General features: G+C 50.2%; 2 protein-coding genes across 5 annotated transcripts in view; one reads left to right on the top strand and one right to left on the bottom strand.

Annotated features, from left to right (window-relative positions):
* Window positions 1–1445, top strand: part of GNAZ (G protein subunit alpha z) — a 50040-nt gene extending 48595 nt beyond the window's left edge. The window contains exon 3 of the mRNA XM_053589432.1: window positions 14–1445. Coding sequence (XP_053445407.1) covers window positions 14–358 — 345 coding nt within the window. The 3' untranslated portion in view covers window positions 359–1445. The remainder of the gene's footprint in view (window positions 1–13) is intronic.
* The window catches only part of RSPH14 (radial spoke head 14 homolog), a 76314-nt gene that overhangs the window by 58098 nt on the left and 3623 nt on the right, over window positions 1–14593 (bottom strand). For all 4 annotated transcript variants that reach the window (XM_053589434.1, XM_053589435.1, XM_053589433.1 and 1 more), the window contains exons 2-4: window positions 14076–14326; window positions 13338–13440; window positions 10456–10574 (exon numbers count right to left, since the gene is read on the bottom strand). In XM_053589434.1, the coding sequence (XP_053445409.1) occupies window positions 10456–10574; window positions 13338–13440; window positions 14076–14274 (421 nt within the window). In that variant the 5' untranslated portion in view covers window positions 14275–14326. The remainder of the gene's footprint in view (window positions 1–10455; window positions 10575–13337; window positions 13441–14075; window positions 14327–14593) is intronic.

Raw genomic sequence — 14593 nt, 5'->3', positions numbered from 1 at the left:
TTTCCTCCCCCAGAGTCGAATGGCAGAGAGCCTGCGGCTTTTCGACTCCATCTGCAACAACAACTGGTTCATCAACACCTCGCTCATCCTCTTCCTGAACAAGAAGGACCTGCTGGCAGAGAAGATCCGGCGCATCCCGCTCACCATCTGCTTCCCTGAGTACAAGGGCCAGAACACATACGAGGAGGCCGCCGTCTACATCCAGCGGCAGTTCGAGGACCTCAACCGCAACAAGGAGACCAAGGAGATCTACTCCCACTTCACCTGCGCCACGGACACCAGCAACATCCAGTTTGTCTTTGACGCGGTGACAGATGTCATCATACAGAACAATCTCAAGTACATTGGCCTTTGCTGAGGAGCCCAGCCCGCTCACCTGAGGTGAAACCCATGCGGTGTCACGCCCCGACGCGTGCTAGAGAGGCCGAAACCCGGGGCAGGAAACGGGGGCCTGAGGAATGCCCCCTGCCCCTCAGCCTCCACCTCCTTGGCCCCATGTTTCTGCAAACATTAACATATACAGATAGATTGCTAGGTAGGTAGACACACACGCACACGCGCACTTGTCTGGAGATGACACGGTCCTCTGACGCGCCACGGTCTCTGGGAGATGTGAGAAGCTGTCACGAGGTCACTACGAGCCCATCCTGCCCCTCCACTTTGCCTTTCTGAGGTGGCCCTACTCTGCATGGGGGTCTGCACTGGACTGTCAGGGAGAGGCAGTGGGGCTGAGACTGGGTCATGCCTAGAGGAGAGTCCACTCACCACCCGAGCCCCAGCCGGGGATGATGCCGCTGTCCGGGAGGGAGAACCAGCGTGGGCTCTGTGCACTTCCCCGCTGGCTGTGCCCACCGCTGGCCTACACATGGCTGCTCTGCACCACACCTGTTCCCAGCCTGGGACCTTGGGAGCCAGGTGGCAGCACTAACCCGACCTCTAGCCACTCACGGCTCTTTTTAAACAGCTTCAAAATATGCAGCAAAAATCAACACAATAAAACGAGTGGCACGATTTATTTCAAACTAGGCCAGCTGGGATTCCAGCTTTTCTTCTACTAGTCTGATGTTTTATAAATCAACACCTGGTTTTTCTTCTCTGACATCCTTTTTTTTTTTTTTTTTTTTGGCCAAATCTCGTGGTGTTTCGCAGAAAAACAAAAAATACAGAAAATTTCCAACCGCAGTTGAGTCTTCTTTTTTAAATGCAGATTTTCAAAACATATTTTTTTTTAGGTGGTCCTTTTCGTGTCTGGCTTGCTGAGTGTAAAAGGTGTTATCTGGATGATTCTGTCCCTCTGCTCCAAAGAAATTCTGGGGTAGGCGGCAGTCCTGCGCCAACCTCGCGGGACACGTGTTGTACATAAACCTCTCCAGCGTCCTCTTGTTATTGGTGCAGTTTTCTGCTTTGTTTTTATTTAAGAAAATTAATGTGATGTATTTAAAGAAGGTCCTTCACCTGAGAGCAAATGAACAATAGCTAAATGTCTTGATATTTCAAAGAGTAAATTATCTGCGGCTTTGCTGAGTGAAGAAAGGGGAGCAAGAGATGGCGCCCCCGGGCCCCCCAGGCCCCGCACCTGAGAAAGACTGGGAGCAGCTCCAATTCCTGTGAAGGCACAGCCAGCACTGTGGCCCGAGGGAGGCCCTGCTGGGACCACACTCGGGCCTTCCTCCCCCAGAGCCTGTGGGACCTTCACCGAGGCTGCGTGTACGTAGGAACCCCTTGACGGGAGGCACCGCCAGGGCCCTTGCCAAATCTCTCTCACCCTTTGCGTGGTTCCTGTGTGTCCAAGGTCAGAGTGGAGAATCACAGGACTTTAAGAGATGTACAGAGGGAAAAAGAGGAGCTGGTGATCGTATGAAAGTCAAAGATTGTCTACTTTAAGAAAATAAAATAACCTGAATGGCACTGAGCCTCGTCTCTGTGTGCTGTGTGTGGCTGACATGGAGCTGACTTGGTGCCATCTGGGAGGGCAGCCAGGGACTTCTGCACTGAAATTCCTTTTCTCCCTCCTACCCCTGAACCTCCCCACATTTAGGTGAAATCATTTTGAAAGTAACATCAAGAATAAACCAGCTCAGGCCAGGTGCAGTGGCTCACACCTGTGATCTTAGCACTCTAGGAGGCCAAGGTGGGTGGATCACTTGAGCTCAGGAGCTCCATACCATCCTGAGTAAGAGCAAGAACCCATTTCTACTAAAAATAGAAAAATTAGCTGGGCACTTTTGCGTCCCAGCTATTCGGGAGGCTGAGGCAGGAGGATCATTTGAACCCAGAAGTTTGAGGTTGCTGTGAGCTAGTCTGACACCATGGCATTCTAACCTGGATAACAGACTGAGACTGTCTCAAAAAAATAAACCACCTCAAGACAGGAAAGAAGGCCCGGTGCCCATAGCTCAGTGGTTACGGCACCAGCCACATGCACTGAGACTGATGAGTTCGAACCCGGCCTGGGCCTGCTAAACAACAATGACCACTACAACAACAACAAAACTAGCCAGGTGCTGTGGCGGCCGCCTGTAGTCCCAGCTACTTGCGAGGCTGAGGCAAGAGACTCGCTTAAGCCCAAGAGTTTGAGGTTGCTGTGAGCTGTGACATCACAGCACTCTACTGAGGGCAACATAGTGAGACTGTCTCAAAAAAAAGACAAGAAAGAAACTGCAAAAGTGGGGAGACCTGCCAGGCCCATGAAGCCAAGAGGCAAAGTTTGGGGCAGATGACAGTTCCTCTCTAACTCACTATCCCCAAGGCCCCACCCAGCATTGGCTCAGGCTGTGCCATCACCTGGACCTCTCCCCTCATACCCTGCAAACACCTCTGCCAAGGTCAGGGTCATCCTAGAATGGAAGGAGTGCCCCAATAGTCTGAAGGGTGGCTGTGTCCAGAAGGAGTTGACCACCCCCACTAGTGTAGAGCAAACCCTGATGGGTGCTAGGGAGGCAGGGACGTTCAGGGCCTTCTGCTCACTGACTAGCACCTGTGGTCAGAGGCATCCTGACGTAGTGAGGAAGCACAGATGGGAGGGTTACCGGTGACCTACCCAATTTTACAGATGAAAAAGGGGCCCAAGTCAAGGTCAGGGAGGTGAATGGCCAAAAAACTGCCATGTTTCCAGGAAGAGCAGAGGCACAAGCCCAGTAACTTCCCAAAGACATTCTTGTCCATCTCTCCCCCTAAGTCACTCTGCACCCAACTGGGGCAGGAGCCCATGGGGAGCGTGGAGCCATCCGGCAATATCCTCCTCAAAGCAGGACCTCACGCCAAGCCCTGAGCGGGCGGCGGCAGCACACGCACACGCACACATGCGCAGAGGCACACACTTAGACACCCGTGGACCTGACCCTCTAGTCCCCACCCCCTGCTGAGCCTGCTCAGGGATTCCCCGCACACCTCCCACGTCACCAAACAGCAAGAACCTACAGGGGATTTTGTTTCAGGAGAAATAATGTGTGACTTAAAATCATTGAGACTTAATTTTGTGCTTTTAATACCAACTGTGAAAAGAGCAGTGATTTCACTATGAAAAATACGCAGCTACAGAGAAAAAATTTTTCAGAGTATTTTTTTCAAATTAATATGTGGGTACAATTTTTATGTTACATTGTTCTCACTTCCAGGGGAGGGAAAAATATAATAGAAGGCTTCTGCCTCCCCTCCTAATGTGTGTGAGGGTCAGAGGGGCTGTCCCTGGAAAAGGGTTCATCCCGGAGCCCAGAGCCACATCAGCAAATGTGTCTCCCCTGGCCATCTCACCTGTGCTGGTCCCTTTGTCCAACATGACCTTCCCCAGTGTCAGCCCAAAGCCACCGGGGTGGCCTCATTGTAAATCCCTTCCTCCCCCACAGACCACAGGCTGGGCAGCCACTCCAGGCTGGGGCGGGAAGGCCAGCACCTCTGCCCTGCCTGCACATGTGCTGTGGCACCCGTCTGGGAAGGCACCTGCTGAGCTGCAGGTCCAGCAGAGGCCTGCTGAGTGTAGACGTCCACAGACAGCCTGGCCAGGGGAAGATGAGTGACAGAACTCTCAGAGGGAGCTCAAGAGGAGGCTACAGCAGGCAGGGAGGAGCTTGCTCCCAAACCCAGGGGCTGGGCTGTGCCCTACCTCTGCAGTTGACTAACCCCAGCCTGGTCCCTGGCGGCCCAGACCCCTCTCCCAGGACGCACTGCTAATGTGGCTCCCATGGGCTACTGCCACCCTGTACAACTTATGTGGTCCCTGCGGCGGTGCAGTGGGGCAATTAACAGTGGTCGCCACAATCCTAGTTCCCCTCAGTGGCTGTTCACTGCCAGCCACACTCCTGAGAAGCCAAAATTAGTGATTCTATTTTACAGAAGAGGAAGCAGAACCCCTGAGAGGGGGTGATTTCCTCGCAGCGCACAATGTGGGACAAGTGACCCAACCAGGCTGAGACACTTCCAGACACCCATGGCACCCAGGCCCCTGTTTCCAATGTTAGCCATCCAGGACAAATGGGACAAGTGCCAGGAAGGGCTGCACTGCGCCATGCGGAGGAGGGCACCACACCGAGGCCCGACACCAGCAGAGGTAAGCCTGACAGGGCTTCAATGCTGGGGTGGGTCATAGGCCAAGTGCCAACTGGGTCAGCTCAGCGCATGCTCCTAGGAAGACAGGACCCCTTCAGTAATTCCCTTTGTAATGGCCTGTCCCAGAGTACTTGGGAATATTATGAAAACTTGTGGGGAAGGCTAAGAACAGCTGCCTTCCCAGACAGGGAGCCCAAGGACAGCTGCTGGGCCTGTGGCCAGGCTTGCCTGGGCCAAGCAGGGAGAGGTTCTCTCCTACTGCAGGGGAAGGTGGATGAGCAGGGGCGAGGAGGGAAGGCATGAAGGAGGTGAGGCAGGCTGGGAACCAAGTGGGCAGTGTCCCATTGGTGGACATCACTTCTGCTAAGTCCGGGGAGGAAAGCAACTGCCCACCAAAGATGTGCCTGGGGTCCTGTGCACCCTTCCCTGAGGGCAGGCAGGAAAGGAAAGCCCCGTCCTTCTGTAGTCCCATGCTGTCAGGACCAGGAAGAGCAGGGGTCTGCTCTGGGCCACCTAGAGGGTAGGACAAGGGTGCAACAGTGGGCCTGGCTCAGGCCACCAGCCTGGGACAGAGACGCACCACTCAATGCAGGGGGCCTTGCTTTGCTTCCCCAGCAGCCCCTCTGCCTGGGAATCGAAAAGATGGGGCACATTCACACTGGTGTAGCCACAAATGCCCCAGATTTCTCGCTAGCCTGGAGAGTGAGAGTGAGTCTCAGCAAGACTATGCCCCAAGGATGGCCCCCGTACCTTATAATGACTGGGATCAAACTGTACCAAGGCCTCTTCCCAGCCCAGCTTTGTGCCTTTCTAAAGCCAAGGAGCAAGTTTCCACGGGCAGGCCCCCTTCTCCTACCCAGCTACACACCTGTGGGTTCAGGGACAGAGCAGGCCCCACCATGCTACTGCGGAAGCCGGCATGGCCTCTCACATCCTGGCACAGGCAGGGGGTACAGAATGAAGGTCCTGGTGGACACACAGCAGTGCTGAGTCAGGGCACTTGGGGCTGCCAGAGTGACGCTTCCAGGTGGCCCTGGGGTGTTCAGATGCACCCCCAAATCTAGTTAGAGACGAACCCTCAATTATAACTGTCTCCCCTAGAATGCCTTGCCACAAAATGAGACTTGTTTCCACACGGGATTAGAATGCTCCACGGTCTCTCTGCCAGCTGACAGAGAGCCGGGGCTGGCAGCCTCTGCATGGCCTCTGACTACTCCTGGTTTCTCCTCCCCTGTGTGGCACCACCACCCAGCCCCTGCAGGCTGCAGCACCTATGGTGCACTCCTCAGTCAGGGAGCATCCTCTACTGGTCACTCTGGGAAATCACGCAGCAAGTGAGACCCAGTCAGGATTCAGAGGACTCAGAGGAAGACCTTGGAAACACTTCTCCCATGTTACAGGGGAAAAAAACTGAGGCATAGTGGCTGGAAGAGAGCAAGGGCCCAACACATATTTATCAAATGAATGAATAAACAAGCAAGTGAACTGTGGCAGGAAACCAACTAACAAATGATTCTTTAAAATAGGACATACAGGGGCAGCACCTGAGGCTCAAGGAGTAGGACACCGGCCCCATATACCAGGGGTTGGAACCCAGCCTCAGCCAAAAAAAAAAAGTAAATAAATAATAAAATAGAATGGCTCAGGGCCTGTGGCTCAAGTGGTTAAGGCACCAGCCACATACACCTGAGCTGGCAGGTTTGAATCCAGCCTGGGCCAGCCAAACAACAATGACAGCTACAACCAAAACAATAGCCAGGCGTTGGTGGTGGGTGCCTGTGGTCCCAGCTACTCAGGAAGCAGAGGCAGGAGAATCACTTGAGCCCAGGAGTTGGAGGTTGCTGTGAGCTGTGATGCCAGAGCCCTCTACCCAGGGCGATGACTTGAGGCTCTGTCTCAAAAAAATAAATAAATAAAATAGGACGTATAATCTAATCAACCACTACTTATCAAGTGCCAGCCCCGTGCCAAGTGCTATATGCCAGGTGCAAAGGATGCCAAGGTGAAAAAGCCCTTCTGGTGTGGCCATGGACAGGAAATCCTTCTAATGACCACCAGCACATGGTGACAGCCGGCTGATTCCTGCACACAGACCGTTCAAGGCAGGCCACACAGGTGACAAAACACAGCTCCCTGGGGCAAACTGCTGCCAGAGGCCTCGTGCTGGTAAGGGCAGAACAGAAGTAGATGTCCTCAGCACACCCAGATACCCATCCAGGACACCACCTGGGGCACAGCCACACTGGCCAACAAGAGGCCACAGTGTTCAGAGTAGGCCAGGACTGACCCCCTCGGGTCCACCGCACAGCCTCCCGCCCTGTGTCTGACTGTCATCCAGCCCTCACAGGTGTCACAGGCCTCCCATCTGGGCACATCACAGACAAGGACAATGCATGGCAAGTCCTATGATAAAGGGCCGGGGATCCCCACCCAGACCCCCTGGATTTTCGCTCTGGGGGCATATCAGTGCCACAGCACACAGTGTCCATGGCCCACAGAAGAGTCCACAGGGAGTGAGGGGGGGTGTCCCCCAGAACCCAGATGTCCACGGAGCTTTTGGAATTGAGGCAGCATCCATTGGCAAAGACTAGAAACAAACAAAAATCTCTTTTAGGTAGCTTCATGAGCTAAATGTGAAAAGCAAAACTCTTACATTTTAGAAGAAAATATGGCAGAATATCTTCATGAGCTCAGAGTAAAGAAGGATTCTCTTACACAGCATCCCCAGTGAAAGCACTGAGGAAAAGACTGATGAAAATGACACATTCAAATGAAACACTCCTGCCAATGAGTCACCAAGTACACAGAGAAAAGCCAAGCGAACAGCCTGGGAAACAACATTTGTGATGTAGGTAACCAACACATGGTTGGAGTTCAGGATAAATGCCACACTCCCTGAAATCACTAAGAAACAGGAAGGTGATTCTTTGGCAGAGTGGGCCTAGGCTCCCCAGAGGCACCGGGCGGAGGGAAGTTGCTCCTTCTCACCAGTTACTAGAGACAGCAAAGCCCCACAACAGTGGAATGCCACAGCATCCCTGCTGGCAGGGATGCGGCCAGCTGGGGAAGGCTGGGCTGGGAAGCAATCGCAGTATCTGCCAAAGCTGAAGGTGAGGGTGCATTCTCACTGCCCAGCCCAGCAATGCCCGTCCCAGCAGAGACGCTAAAGCAGTGGTTCTTCCTAATGCTGCGACCCTTTAATACAGCTCCTCATATTGTGATGACCCCAACCATAAAATTATTTCCGTTGCTACTTCATAACCGTAATTTTGCTACTGTTATAAATCGTAATGTAAATATCTGATATGCAGGATGTATTTTCATTGTTACAAAGGGGTCGCGACAGGTTGAGAAGGTTGAGAACCGCTGCCCTAGAGGGACTTCCCCTCCAGAGTACCAGGAAGCCTTGATCAGAAATGATCACTGCAAATTCCTCCCACATCACAGGAGCAGAAACAACCAATGTGCCCACCAGCCTGGGAAGGTGAGTATATCTTACACTCAAACACAGGAACAGTATGCAGTGGTGGAAAGAAATTAAATAGAGCTTGTGACACGACGTGGATAAATCTCAAAATTATAACACTACTTTTTTTCAGGTTTTTTAAGTAGCAGAGGGATACATACGGCAAGATCCATTTATATAGTTTTAAAACATGCGAAGCAAGATTTATATATAGTCTATCCATAACTACATCTATGGTAAAATATAAAGACATGCACTGGGGGGATAAATCACCCAGTTATTGGTGTTTCAAGGGAGGGCAGGAGGAAGGGTGCTAGGTGGGGGAGGTTCACAGGGTGCTTGGACTGGATCTGTAAAAATTTCAAGCAAACATGAAATATAAATGTAGAATGTTAAGATTTGGCAAAGCTGGGCGAGCATGCCCAGTGTTTAGTCACAGGCTCTGTACTTCTCTGCATGCTTTGAATAGGTCGCAATATGGATAACACTGAGAGCCCTATAACTTTGAGAGCTGTGGGTCCCCCCCTCTCTCTTCACACCCTAAGAACGAGGGCCCGAGACTCCTGCTCACTGCCTGGGTTAGCTCAGGCCCAGCACTGATACCCCAGGGGCTCTCAACCCCGGGCACATGTGAGAATCATCCACGGTGCATCTCAGAAACGTGTACAGATTCCCCCAGACCTGGGATAGGACTATGGCCCACAGGCCTAGAGCGATCCCAACACCCAGCCCTGCCCAGCTGGAGGGAGACGTACCTCAGAGGCCAGGCCACCATGACAGGCCCTCAGGGGCTCTGCTCCAGGCCTAATCCCATAGCCATTTCTGCCGGGCCGTAAGCCTCACCCCAGTGCTCACACGTGCCTTGAACTTTTATGATCTGCCCTTCATGCACAGTGCTGTGCTCTACACTTGGGAACACTTGCTCACTTCATCCTCACTGTAGGCCTCTTGGAATGAGCCTCTTGTTTAAAAATATTCATTGCATCATGAGACAAGGTGGATGTCAATATGACACAAATCCCAACCCTCGAGCTGTGCTTGGCAAATGGCCGCTACGCTGGACTCCACATCTAATTAGCAGGAGCGGTCAACCGAGGGACACCTCAGGCTGGGGGTGGAGTGGCCCTCAGTGACTGTACGTGACGTTGTCCTTGGGCCTTTTTTATTCCTCAAAATGGAATCTATGCCACTTCACAAAGGAGGGCATTTGTGAAGGCGCCTCCTCTTTCAATCATCAGGGAAATAGAAATTAAAACCTAAATAAGGGGTGGCACCTGTGGCTCAAGCAGTAGGGCGCCGGTCCCATATGCTGGAGGTGGCGGGTTCAAACCCAGCCCTGGCCAAAAACCAAAAAAAAAACCCTAAATAAGACAGTATTACACACTGACCAAAATAGCTAAGAGGAAAATACAGAAAAGATCAACTGCTGGTGAGGAGTCAAGCCTGGAACCCCCACCCGGACCCCCCTGCTAGTGGGAGTCTAAATCAGCACAACTATTTTAGAAAGCCCTTCGGTAGTACCTTCTAAATGCTGAACACGAGCTTGCCCAATGCCAGCCATTCTACTGCTGGGTATATCTCAAAATAATGCACGTGTGTACCCACAGAAAGACATCTATAAGAGCGTTTATGGCCACTCTATTCTTGGTAGCCATAAGCCAGAAACAATTCAAACATTCATTAGCAATGCAATCGATAAATAAACTGTGTACTCACATAAATACCATACTCTAGCACAAATCAACAAAATCGGCAATAAATGTGAGTCTCAGAATCAGTAAATAATGTGCATCTCAGAAACAAAATGGCAAAAGTAGCTAGAAGCAAAATATTACCAGCTATATGGCTATATGTTTACATTTATGTAATTTTTTTTTTTTTTTTTTTTTTTGGAGACAGGGTCTTATTATGTCACCCTCGGTAGAGTGCTGTGGCATCACAGCTCACAGCAACCTCCAACTCTTGGGCTTGAGCGATTCTCTTGCTTCAGCCTCCCAAGTAGCTGGGACTACAGATGCCCGCCACAATGCCTGGCTATTTTTTTTTGTTGTTGTTTAGCAGGCCTGGGCCGGGTTTGAACCTGCCAGCCCTGACACATGTGGCTGGCACCCTAACCGCTGAGCTACGGGCACCAAGCCCATTTATGTAAATTTTTAAAAGAGGCATAACCCACGGTTTTATAATTTGAGGATACTGTTTATTATTGGGTGAGGGGTAGTACCTGGTATGGAGCACATGGGAAGTTTCTGGAGGGCTGGTAATACTCTACTTCTTGGTCTGGGTAGTGGTTAGACAGCATGTTCACATAATGCGACTTAATCAAATGTTTGTTAATGATCTGTTCTGTTTAAATATATTTCTAATGATCTGCAGCCTGGCATGTGTGTGTGGCATGGAGTGCAGACCGCCGGGCAGCCGTATCCTCGTGCAGGACGCACGCCTACCTGAGGGCAGCTGGGCCAGCTGCTTGTACGCCATGTGCAGGTTCTTCCGGCAGATGGGGTGGGGATCATTCAGCAGGAAGGACAGGGAATAGATGATGTCATACTCCAAAAAGCCATCTCTGGAGGAAAAGGCAGAAACAGGGAGGTGAAAGGACTCGGTGCCCCTGCGGGAGTCTGGTCCCTGCTAGCCAGGGCAGACCACATTGCTCTGGCTTCGAGGGAACAGACAAAGGCCAGAAGTGGACAACACCTTACGGCTCCTGAGAGGCCAGGGAGCCCAATGGTGGGGCTTGCGTGGCGGCAAGAATCATACAGCTCTGCCCCTTCCTAGCTGGGATTCAGACTCAGGCCATTTGTGCCCCCTGCATCCTTATTTTCATTCTTCTGACCCTCAGTCCTGTCATCTGGGAAGTGGGAATAATAAGCAGAAGCTCAGAACCTACTTCAGGTGAACCTCCAGGGGCAGGGGAGGAAGCTCAGCAGGCCTGGCCCTTCTCAGGCTCTCACTCTTATCACCTCCTCTGCCTCCACACCTATGTACTCCTGTTACACTCGCTGCTATCCTCATGTGTAAATTAAATATTAGGTAACACAGGGCAGTGCCTGTGGCTCAAAGGGGTAGGGCGCCGGCCCCATATGCCCGAGGTGGTGGGTTCAAACCCAGCCCCGGCCCAAAACTGCAAAATAAATAAATAATAATTAAAAATATATATATATTAAGTAACCCAATTAGATGAGAAATTTTATCTTAATTTTTATTTTCTTATGAGAAAAACTTAGGCCAGCACTGTGGCTCATGCCTATAATCCTAGCACCGTAGGAGGCCAAGGCAGGTGGATAACTTGAGCTCAGGAGTTTGAGACCTGCCTGAGCAAGATCCAGACCTCATCCCTACTAAAAACAGAAAAACTAGCCAGGCGTTGTGGCAGGCACCTGTAGTCCCACCTACTCGGGAAGCTGAGGCAAGAGGATCATCAGAGCCCAGTAATCTGAGGTTGCTGTGAGCTGTGATGCCATAGCACTCTAGGCAGGGCAACAGAATGAGACTCTGTCTCAAGAAAAAAAAAAAAAAAGTTGAATGCTTTTGGAAGACTCAAAAGTGAATCCCTTATTTTAAAAAAAGATGATTACAAAGGATTCTAGAAGGTTTTTTTTTTTTTATCATAAAGACATTTGCACTGGATTTTTTATTGCAGTTCAATTTACAGTCACCAATCTGAGGAAGCAACCCAAATGCCCACTAACCCATGAATGGATTAACAAACTGTGCTATATGCACACCATGGAATACTATTCATCCATAAAAAGATGGAGACTTGACATCTTTTATATTAATCTGGATGGAGTTCAAACACGTGCTTCTTAGTAAACTCTCACAAGAATGGAAAAGCAAGTATCCAATGTACTCAATATTAACATGAAGCCAGTAGATGAGCAAGTATACACACAAGAAAAAGAAAAAGAAAAACTCAATTCAATTCAAGTTGGGGGGAGGAGGGAGGAGGAAAGGGAAAGAGGAAAGAGGGTTAGTGTACTCCCACCCAGTGGACACAATGTAAAGGTTTATGGGTATATGGCATCCACCTCCTGAGTGTGGAACTACCACACTACCTAACAAACGCAGACATTGTAAGCTAATCATTTGTACCCTCACATTAAACTGAAATTAAAAATATATATAAGTTACAACTATGTAGCCAGTTAGACAAACAAGGACTATAATTGTCATAGTTCCTTCTTATTTTGTTATGAATGATTCTAGAAGGTTTTTGCATGCAGGCTATTTCGTTAATGTGTTAGAGTTCTCAGTCTACTTTAAAGCAACCAAAGATGTAAATCAGATGATGTTATAAGGGTGGTTTAAGCAAAAAAGATGACAGGAAATGCCAACCAGTGGATCCAAGAAAAGGCCTGGGTCCCACAGAGGGATTGTGCAACTGCCTTATCATTTGTGTTTTGGGTTAAAATGAGCTGTTTAAAGGAAATATATCATTTCTTTAATTCCATTTCTTTTGGTTAATGAACTGACTGCTGGGCCCAAATGCATCTGGAAAGAGAGCTTCTGAGGTCACACCTCTCAGAGCCAGGTTTGGGAATAAATAAGAAGTTATGTGTGAAGCCTTTAGCCGGGTGGCAGCCTCAGAAAGTGGCTAGATGGTTGTGACTGTAGCATTCATTGGTCACAACCTCACCTGATGGTATGTTTTGAATCATTCTGGAAGAAGAAAATGACAGTGGGACAGACGAGTTGCAGGGGCCTTCCCGAACTTCAGGGAAGGACTTCAGCATCATGGTCAGAAGGTGAAGCCGCCAGCCCAGACCACATGTGTACTTGGAGGCTGGTATTTTAACATCAGAATCAGGGCAGAAGCCAAAGCCACAGGTCCAGGGCAGAGAACTGGGCTCACATTAAAAAGCTAAGAAATAGCAAAATTGTTGCAGATGTGAGATCCGAACTTTCCTTTCCACCTTCAAAGTGGGCAGCTCAAAGCTAGAAACTAACATAAAAATTGGTGTGGGCTGGGTGAGGTGGCTCACACCTGTAGTCCTAGCTACTTAGGAGGCTGAGGCAAGAAGATCACTTGAGCCCAGGATTTCCAGCCTGCAGTGAGCTATGATCAGGCCACTGCATGCCGGCCTGGGCAACAGAGCAAGACCCTGTCTCAAAAAAAAAAAAAACTTAGTCTGGAACAGAGAGCCCCAATAGGCACACACAGAGACAACCAAAAGCATCCCACAAAGAGGCCTGTGCTCTGGCCAAACAGAAGTCCAGCCAAAGACCATACCACAGACAAAAATTCAGAGTATTCAAAGTCATTGAAGGGCATCTACCCAGGAGAAAGGTGGCTTCAAAATGCAGAGCTGCCCGTACAGATGCCCACCTGCCCACGTTATGAGTCGCCATGATGTTGAGCACCTCTGTGGCTTTTATCCGAACAACATCGTCAATGTCCTTCAGCAAACCTTTCAGGCTCTCCAGGCAGCCTGCACGGCAAAACAAACAAACAAATAAAACTTAGATGGTCTGCCAGGCCCAGAAACCAACTAACCCAAGAAAGTACCACAGCTTCTGCTGCTTTGGGGCATAATGGAATCATGTTAATTAAACAGCCTTTCAGAGTCACTGAAGGGGCTCACACCCGGAGGAACAATCTCATCTAACCCTCCCGGTGGGAAAATCACTGCTAGGAGAGCCTGAAAGGTTTCCAGTGTCTTCTCTCAAAGGCTATCACAACGAGGTTAAGAAAATGGCCTTTGCCATTTCTTTGACCCCAGGGGAAATGTGGGGTCAATGCATAACCCTGTCCCAAGCTAATCACATGACCTTGAACAAACCCATCCTAGGCCAGGAATAGCAAGTAAGAATTGTGCTGTATTCATTTATCAGGAAAGCCTAGACTCACACCCCTTCCCAGAACTTTGTTTTTCTTATTTGTTGGAAGGGATGCTCCCCTCCTTACAGGTGACCACCCTGAGGACTAAGATAACCTAGGCACTACACATCAGGTAGAGCTGGCCCAGGTCAGGCTCAACCAATATCAACACTCATAAGTGCAGTGCCATCCAGCGTCACGGATGCTAGGACCCTAGTCAGGGTCACTCGAGCTGTGCACTCTCACCTATGTTGATGGCCTCGTAGACATACTCAGGGTCGTGCATGAGGTCACACAGGGACATGAGGGCTTTCTGCCTCGTTAGCAGGTCCTCTGACTGCAGCTCCTCGTTCAGCTTTGGCAGGGCCCGACAGCCATAGGCAATGGGAGCCTGGGCGGGGTTGATATCCGGGGGCAAGTACATGGAGATCCGGGCATCAGCCATCTTTCCACGCCTACAAAGGGCTTTCAAGATGAAGCTTTGCAGAAATCACTGACTAAAAGAACCAAAAAAAAATTGTTGTCACCAATATTGTAAGTTAGAAGCTACTTCTCATCCGATCTTCAAAACTGTGAGGGCAAGTGGGTGGGGATTTTTACTTCTGTTTTGCAGATGAGCAAACTGAATCTGAGAGCAATGGAGACACTTGCTCAAGGTCACGGTGAAGGTGAATAGCAGCCCAACTGCTAGAGTTCTAGAGTTCTGCCACGCCATAGCGTTAAAGAAACTGCTGATGTGGCTCAGCACCTGTGGCTCAGCGGCT

Source organism: Nycticebus coucang, chromosome 4 (assembly GCF_027406575.1).
Source record: "Nycticebus coucang isolate mNycCou1 chromosome 4, mNycCou1.pri, whole genome shotgun sequence".
In the NCBI taxonomy this organism is placed as follows: Eukaryota; Metazoa; Chordata; class Mammalia; order Primates; family Lorisidae; genus Nycticebus; species Nycticebus coucang.
Note: the sequence above shows the minus strand (reverse complement) of the source record. Positions and strands in the feature narration are given on the sequence as shown.